This window comes from Aythya ferina, assembly GCF_964211825.1.
Source record: "Aythya ferina genome assembly, chromosome: 10".
Taxonomy (NCBI): Eukaryota; Metazoa; Chordata; class Aves; order Anseriformes; family Anatidae; genus Aythya; species Aythya ferina.
In genome coordinates, this window is record NC_140306.1 from 19,360,340 (window position 1) to 19,369,236 (window position 8,897).

At 51.5% G+C, this 8,897-nt stretch overlaps 1 protein-coding gene across 3 annotated transcripts in view; it reads right to left on the reverse strand.

Moving 5' to 3' along the window:
- Window positions 1-4,858, reverse strand: part of FAM120A (family with sequence similarity 120 member A) — a 53,957-nt gene extending 49,099 nt beyond the window's left edge. For 2 of the 3 annotated variants that reach the window (XM_084530777.1, XM_084530778.1), the window contains exon 1: window positions 3,812-4,680. In XM_084530777.1, coding sequence (XP_084386903.1) covers window positions 3,812-4,285 — 474 coding nt within the window. In that variant the 5' untranslated portion in view covers window positions 4,286-4,680. Of the gene's footprint in view, window positions 1-3,811 lie in introns of all 3 variants that reach the window. The other variant, XM_084530776.1, reaches the window with a different exon arrangement.
- Window positions 4,859-8,897: the final 4,039 nt, after the last annotated feature.

Genomic DNA, 8,897 nt, shown 5'->3' on the forward strand with positions numbered 1-8,897 from the left:
TGAGCGCTGCAGCAGCTCCGTGCTTCCTCCGCAGCCACGTCCTACCGAGCACACAGCCCCGCACCTCCACGGCCCCATGAAACGCTCCAGCATCCACCTCCCTCTCAGCAACAGGTTCCCTTCGCCCAACAGCAAGTTTAAAGCGACCCTTCCTCTTCCACCCATGCCTCGCAGGCACCTTCTGGACCTGACGCTGAATCAGGCATCCACTGAGGCTTGGCAAATGCTGCTCTTCCCACATAGCTTTATGAGATGCCCCCGTTTTGGGTGCCCTGAGCACCCACCAGCCCGCCCCTCGCTCAGAGCCACGCTGCTGTCAGGGGAAAAGCGCCCTACCCTCTCCCTGCTCCCTGTGCTACCGCCCTACAGTTCTGAGAAAATGTTACTTCTTTTGAGACGTGCTTGATGGACTGTACCACGGCGCCTTCCAAAGTTAATTTTCTCTGTGAGAAACACAAGAGCTATTCATTTTTCTAATGAATTATACTGTCACCTAGGAAAATGTGTGTGCCTGCTGCACACAGAATAGGAACAGACTGTAAATACCCCAGGAACAATTCGAAGACGTCAGATTTATACAGTGACTAACCCGGGGAGGGCAATGCAGCCCTCTCCCCACCTCCAAATCCTTCTATGTTTTAAATTAGGACATTCCCCATAGCTTTTTTTTTTTGAAGGGTACATAAATTTAAATTATGTACAAATATTTAAAACAAACACCTTTGCGTGCACGACAGATACCTGCAAAAACAGAGTACAAACTCTTTTACAGCTCTGTGTGACATGGATGTGCAGGCAACACGAGAGGAAACTCAGCTCCTGGCCAGCTCTGCTCTCCTACAAACTGCTTCCTCCCCCTCCACAGCACCAGTCCCCTCCCTCCCCCCTCCTTCCTTCCCTCCCCATTTTACAGAGCTATCTGACACAGCGTGCTCCGAGCGTGAAACTGCAGTGTTTATGTAACGCTGGAATCCCTATTCAAATAACTGAGCTGCCACACGGAAGAGAGCTGGATTTACCGAAGTACAGCTAACCTGCAACATAAAACTCAAACCCAGTGAGAGTCGGGATGGATAGCTTACAGGTCGTACCAGAGGGGAGCCCAAAGATGCAACTGCACCCAGACAGCGTGCACAAGTCAAAATCAACCCGGGGCAGGGAGCGGGGAATCACAGCCCGCAGTTTGGAACAGTTTTCAAGACTAAATCTTGTGTAAGCAGCAGTGATGCTGGACCAGAAAGAGAGAATTCTGCATGAGTAAACAGGCACGTGCACGTTTAGATGCTGAGAACAAAACAAAGTCTCACCAAAGTATGACAGATGTTAAGATCTGCTCTGCTGAGTTGTTTAAATTTCAGCAAGCATGCTTCGCATTAAAGGGGTTCTTTTATGAACTATTCCCCCTCCCCCAAACAGAAAACTATCAGGTCACAATTAAGCTAAGAACCCATCGGATATTTATTATAACTAGGAGGAACCTGTTATTTCTACATCCTGCTGAAACCATCCGCGAGTGATTTATAATTGTTCTAGATGAAATACATTCCTTTTTTTCTCCCCCCAATTACCAAAATAGATTAAATTTATAGCCAGTTCATAGGTCTGCAAAGAAGCCTTCTACTCAAAACTGTAATGTTTCCTCAAAATATGAAAATCAGTTTCATATTTCAAGTTAATCAGTATTCTCAAACCCAACTTTTCAAAACAAATAGAGAGAAAATACTAGAATTTGGTAACAGTCTCATGCATGCGTAAATACAAAGTCAGCCATACATGCAAATAAACATCACACATTCAAACCGCATTTGCTGTTTGCCCACCAGGACGGTTGCTAGAAAGTGAGCACAGGGGAGAATGTGAATAAAACCGGAGTAAGGTTTACAGACAGAAAGATAAATGCAGTAAAGCTGATTTATAAAGAGAAAAAATTGTATCAGAAAAACAGGAAAAAGAACACGATGCAAGTTCAACAGTACCTTTAAAGTACATCCTGTCCTATAACCACGACACATACTACCTAACCCTAAAATGAATCAGGTCAATCAGCACCCAGTTTCTCACCAGCCGTAGGGGTAAGGCATGGAATGGGAACGTACGACGTCCTTCCCATTTCCAAGACAGCTGGCCAGCTGGGAGAACCAGTGCAAATGCAGACCCTCCCAGAGCTGGTTCAATGGCACAAATGCTCCTAACAACAACAAACTCCCCCAGCACTACTATTTGGTAACTTGCCCTTGTCAGCTCCAAGAGCTAACCCAAAACAAATGCCCACTCTCAAATCTCCCCCAGCAAAACTGACCTCCCCCCCCCCCTTTTTTTATATTAGAGTTATACAAGGGACCCAGCATGACATGCCCTCTTGTTCCTAAAACCGTTCCTAGAGATTAAGAATAAGGCCTATTACCAAGAAATCGTAAAGTAGCTAATGCTGCCGCTAAGCCTGAAAGCAAACAAAGTGCTACAGGTGACACAGTTGTCAAACGAGGCGACATTATTAGGATGTAAGGTACTTCCACAGAAACTAATGTGGTCTGAAACATGTATTTCAAAGAGTAGCTAGTTCAATGTATTTTGGGACCATCACAAATACCTAATTCCTACCAAAATCAAACAGCCAGCTTTGAATCACGTATTATATATTTTAACACTGCACCACGCAAAGAATCCACATTAAAAGAAAAAAGTTACGTTGGCCCACATATTCCTTTGCTAAGGAGCTCTACATCTCAGTAACAAACCGAGATTTATCGTGCATCCACAACCAGAGCAAGGTTAATGCCTTCCCTGCGTGGTCCCTGCAACTTTGTGCTTGAAGAACAGGAGTATTCTGGGCCCAGCTACCAGCACACCCCTGGACGTGGGGCCGTCCTCGCTGCCAGCAGCACTCCCAGCCCTGAGCCGTGCTGCTGGCCCGGCCAGCACACGAACCGCTATGGTGGGCACGGCCGTGGCTCCAGCCCCACGCCAGCCCCGCGTGCGGTGGCCCAGCACCAGCCCCGCTCCGCCAGGGCGTGGGGACACCCACCCGGGGTCCCCAGCGGGCTGGGGGCTGCGGGGGTCCGGGAGCTGCCCGGTGGCCGTCCCCACACAGCCCCCGCGGAGCTGCCGGAGCCACCGGGCTGCGGGACTGAGCCTTGGGCGAGCCGGAGCGTGGGACTTGTTGCGGGCCTGGCGGTAACTCATCCACCCCGTTCTGTTTGTGTTTTTTTTTTTTTTTTTTTCTCCTCATACTTTTTTATTTTTTCATTTTTTATTTATTTTTTTTTAATCCTCTCTGCCATCCCTCAGCCGGCGGTGCTGGCGGGGCAGCGCCGCTCACCTGCGGGGCCGAGGAGGGACATTTTGAGGCCGAGCAGCGGGCGGAGGCCGGCCCCGACAGAACATGGAGGCGCGGGGCCTCGCCGCGGCCGCCCGCTCAACTTGGGCGCTCGGCGGCCGCCCACCGGAGGCCTCCGCGGCCCAGGCCGGGGGAGAGGGGGGGGGGAGCCCGGCCCCGCCCGGGGAAGGCCCCGAACTTCCCGGGGGTGCGGGGGGTGGGGGCGCGGAGCGGGGCTTCCACCGCCCGCCCCCCGTCAGGCAGCGGCGCCTCCCGGCGCGAGTCCCCCGGGAGCGAGGCCGCGGCGCCGCTCGCCCCGCCGAAAGCCGGGGCCGCCCCCCCCCGGGCCCGGCGACATTTTGCGGCGCTGGGGGAGCGCCGTGCCCCGGGCGGCCCCGCTGCCATCTTAGCGCGGCGCCCCCACCCCGCCGGGGCCGGGCCGGGCCGGGCCCCGTTAGGCGCGGGGCAGGCGCGGAGCCGGGCCCGGCCGCTCACCTTGATGTGGAAGCGGATGAGGGCCAGGCGGATGCAGTGCGCCATGCAGACGGGCGGCAGGAACCAGACCTTGGGCGGCGGGGTGCCCTTGTTCTGGACGTGGCTGACGATCTGCTGCGCCGTCTGGCGCTCGTTGCCCTGGCGCTTCACCCACTCGTGCAGCCGGGCCTTCTCCAGGGCGCCGTTGAAGAAGACGAAGAGCTCGATGTTCCCGTTGAAGCAGGCCTTGGCCAGGGCCGCCAGGTAGCCCAGCATGTGGTTCCACTGCCCGCCGCTCACCCAGTCCGTGTAGAAGCCGCCGTAGAGCCGGTGCAGGCAGTTGTCGGCGTCGATGAGGAGGCGCAGCGGGGTCTGCGGGGGCCGCTGGCGGCCCCCACCCACGAGGCTGCCCCGCGCCAGCTTCTGCAGCTCGACGGGCACCACGGCGCTGGGGCAGTGCTTCTCGATGTAGTCCTGGAAACCCTGCACTCCCATGGCGAGGACCGGGCGGCGGCGGCGGCGGGCGGGCGGGCGGGCGAGCGGAGGCCCGGCGGCGGCGGCGGCGTTGGCGGCGTTGGGGTCTGTGCTCGGGCCGGGCGGCGCGGCGGTGGCGGCGGGCGGGCGGTGGGAGCGGTGGTTGCGGGCGGGAGCGCTGGCTGCTGGAGGCGGCCGTTCAGCGGGGAGTTGTATGGATTAGTGGGGGGCTCATGGCTGCTGCGGCCGCCATGTGCTGCTCTCACAGAGCCATGGCTCGGGGGATCCGGGCTGCTGCCGCTGCGGCTCCGACTGCCGGCGGGCGGGGGAGCGGCACAGCGCGCAGGAAGCCAACCCGCCGCCGCCGCCGCCTGCAGCAGGGAGAGCGGAACGGGCGGGACTTGGCGGCGGGCAGCGCTGCCACTCACGGCGAGGGGCGCGCACCCGGCCGCCGCCGGGAGGGACAGAGGGGGAGAGGGAGGCAGGGAGCGGCCCCCGGCACCCCGCTGCCGCCGCCCGCTGCCCGCCGGCCTCACGACGGCCCCCGGCGCTGCCCTGCCCCGTCCCGCGGCTGTGGGGCGGCGCGGCCCCGCAGGCAGCCCGCCCGCCGCCGCCGTTGCATAACCCAGGCATGCGCGGGGCCGCGGGCGGAAGCGGCTGGCGGGGAAGGGGAGGGGGCTGCGGCGGGGGCGGGCGGCGGGAGCCCGGCGGGGCCCGGGCCCCTTCCCCTTCCCCCGGCCTCCCCCCTGCCCCTCGGAGCGGGGCCGAGCTCCGGGGGCGCAGCGCTCCCCGGGCTGCTCCCCGCCCGCCGCCATTTCGTGCCCCGGCCGGGCCCGCACCTGTTGCCCGCGGTGCCGGGGGGGGGCTCGTTGCCGGCCGCCTGCTGCCGCCGGCAGCGGGGTGTGAAGCAAACCCCGGGGACAGAAGCCGCCGTGCTGCCCGGGGCAGGCCGCAGGGAGCTTGCCTCAGGCTGAGCTGGGGAGATGGTGTTGGAAAGTCCCCGGTCGGGGCTGTCCCACGCCACAGAAAGCGCCTGCTTGCTTCTGAAGTAATTAACTTGGTGTCGGAGCCCTCTCTGCTGTGTAAGAAAACGCCAAGCTGCGATGCTGAATATTCACGTTCATATTTTATCGACCAGGAAATAAGTGTGTTGTTGACGAGATTTCAGTCAGGCTGCGTTGGCACCTGAAGTAAATATCCACGCCTGAGAGTAGCAGCGCCTCAGGGACGGGGCAGGGGCTGCTCCGCTCCCAGGCCGCGCAGCGCTGGCGTGGGGCTGCTCGGTGGGTGCCTGTGTCTAAGGCCATCTGGTGCGGCGTCAGGCTGCTGGAATAACGCTGAAAAAGCTCTGTTAGTAGTCAGAAACATGCTTCTTCCTCGAACTCTGTTTTTGGATTAATCCAAGCGTGGTTTCCTAAGTAATATATTTTTTTTTCAGACTACTTTTCCCTTAGACTTCTTAGATTCTCTTTTAGTAGTCATCACACGTTACGATGACATCTAAATAAAAAGCCTTAACAAGAACATTTTAATAGGCATGCAAAGTATGGTAGTAGACCAGCACTGCTAATAATACAAGGAAAGAGGAACAAGGAGAAAGGGCTTTAGAAATACAAGGATCGCCAAATGCGCAAAACTTGGTCAAAACAGCAAGTACCACCATACGTGAAGTGCAAAAAAGCAGCTGATTGGACGTGCCTGCATATAACCAACACGCCAACCAAATTAAGTGCAAAATTTGATCAAAAACAGCCAAAGGATTTACTCTTTTGATGTGCTATTCAGAACCAAGTCTTTGTAAAGCATTAAATAATACGCCCCCTCTTCAAAACACACGTTTAAGAGATGCTTTTTTCATCTCATCTTCTCAGTCACGCACCTGTTTGGGACAGGCCATTAAATTATTTTTAAGAAAAGAGCAATCACTGTTGAAGAAGAAATCAATACTTGAGTAATTATTTCACAGGATATTTAAGACCAGTATTCTTAGGAATGACAAATCACATATATTTCCTAAGTTTTATTTTTTTTTTGTTTTGTTCTGTTCTGTTTTTTTTTGTTTGTTTGTTTGTTTTGTTTTTTAAATAAAAGAAAAGAAATTGTTTCAAAGCATCTGAAACTGGAAAAGCAGCTGTTACCGTTATGACACTTCCCATAGTTAGTTGGACTAAGCGTTACTGAGCACTACCAGGCTCACAGGCAGCCACAACCCTCCCTCCACAATAGAAAAGAGAAAGGGGAGGTAAAATAGAAGGGGAAAGTGCTTGAAAAAGTTATTTGACACACACAACTGGTTTTAGCTAAATAAAAATTGGCCAGACAAGAAGGCAAAGGAAAAGAAGTGTAATTTATGGAAAACAAAATTACACTGGAATACAGGTAGACTAAGATCTAAAAAGCAACTAAGTGGAGGCGTGAAGACAAACAAGGTGTTTTTTCAACAACCAGCAGCAGAAAGCCTGCAGGAGACAGTGCATTCTCTGCACGTTAAGAAAATAGCACAACAGAGGAAAAGGCGTTGAGGAGCTTTCTGTCTCGGCCCTGAGACACAACACATTGCACTCTGTGGGTTGTGAAAGGGAAGGGTTAATAAAGATTAATATTAAAGTCAGTGACTCATTATCCAACCTGAATAGAAGAGAATTAGGAGTGGCTCCCTAGAAGGAAGGAACTGAACAGTCATTAGGAAGAACTCCTAATGAATAACCATGTCAGGACAAGAACATAGAGATGAATGATATCATTTTAGCCTTCATTCTCTGTTAACGAACTTGGTCCTATGAGATGAATGTGGATGTAGGCAATGGAATGAACTATTGAGGGTAACCTCGATGGGTACATCTGCCTGGGAATAATTGATGCGTGTATTATCCATGGGAAACACTTGCTTTACCTGATTTCCCTTAATATTTCTCCTCTGTTCTCACCCTGGTGTGTCTCACTGAGGAGCTGCTGCCCCAGAACTTTCCAGTCCTCACTGCAGCAGGAGAAAAGCTCCTGTCCTGCCTGCTTTCTGCTGGGGCCAGTGAGCAGGCCATGGGCCTATTCCGCACTGGGACACTTTCATGCATTGTTACTTCCACACTCAAGGTGACATAGGCCTATTATATTAGTATTTCTGTACTGAATTTCAACGCAGACATTTGCAAGTAAACATCCAGTAAGTGCTGACATTCCTCTGTTAGTTGTGACAGTTGGCTGCCCTATTTCCCTTTCCTGTAATCTGAAGCATTTGACTGTAGTAGGGGTAAATGGCACGCAGTGATAAAACCAGCCCTTTATCCTCTCATGCTAAATTTCTTGCATATCTGCTTATTCAGAATTTTGCTTATAGAAGCTAGCAGGTTCCTTATGTGGTTTATATAAAAAAATCAACATTTTACTGGGACACTTCCCCAGGTTGACATACCACCATCTTCAGCATGTACGTTATTTCAAGTGATTTCCTTTTTTTTCTTTCTTTTTTTTTTTTTCCCACGTTATACACATGCTTGCCACTTACTCTAAAATAGTTCAAAAAAAAAAAAAATAAAAGTTAAGCAAAAAATTACTGTAGGTTGTTTTTTTTTAAAAAAAAAAACTTTTTTTCTTTTTTGTTAAAAAAAAAAAGGTGTGTATGTTTGCAAAAATACATAATCATTGAAGTCCTGCTGTAACTTTGTACCATAGCGCTTGCTTCCAGGTGAGACGTCCCTTTCTTGTCTCTTATGTTGGTGTACATAAACCATATACGAAGCCCACAATTTATACAGCTGAAGAATTCCTTCAGATGTTTTCAGATACCTCTCTATAAGCTTTCAAAACATCTACAAAGACCATCTTGCTTTTGCAAACAGTAACTTATTTTCAAATATCTGTGAATTACCTTATGATGAAACATTTTCCTCTTAGGACAGAAAAAAATGTACATATGGGAGGCACCTGAGTCATTTAAATGCTTATCAGTCTCTCCATCATTAGCTCTTAGATGAGTTTCAGTCTATTTCTGGAACTTCTTCCATTTTCAGCTTTCTGCAAGACATGATTGCAGAAACTGATTGGTGATAGTTCACCTTAAACAGATTTATTGTGAACAGTTAAATATTTTCTTAGTCTACAAGCAGGAATATTACTCTTCCAGCAATAATCAGGTAATAACAATTCTCACAGTTTCTTTTACAAAACTTTCTCTGCAGTGTAACATTTCAACTTAAGTTAAAATTCAACTTCCAGCAGAATTTACACTTGCAAGAAACTGGTTGCATTACTACCTGGTGAATACGACTTGCATCTTTGCACAGGTAGCAGGCCTTTTCTGTGGCTGCGTGCACACCCTCTCTGGTTTGCTACAACATGGAACTGGGGTAGGAGGCCAGTGCTCGGGAGAAGGATCTTCCTTGGACATTCTCACCGAGAGCTGTGAACTGCATCAAATGCATTTTGCAACATCTCAATTTGCTTTTCAGTAATCCTGTATTGCTCATGCAGGCTTCCTGCCTTTTTCACGTTCTCTGTCTCATTTAGCTTAAGACTCTGAGAATTGCTAGCAAGGACTACAAGAGACGCACAAGGAACCTCACTTCACTGATTTTCTGTTTTTCATTCTCCCCTACCAGCTGGCCAAATAGACCCTTAGTGTTTCATGAAAGTTGAC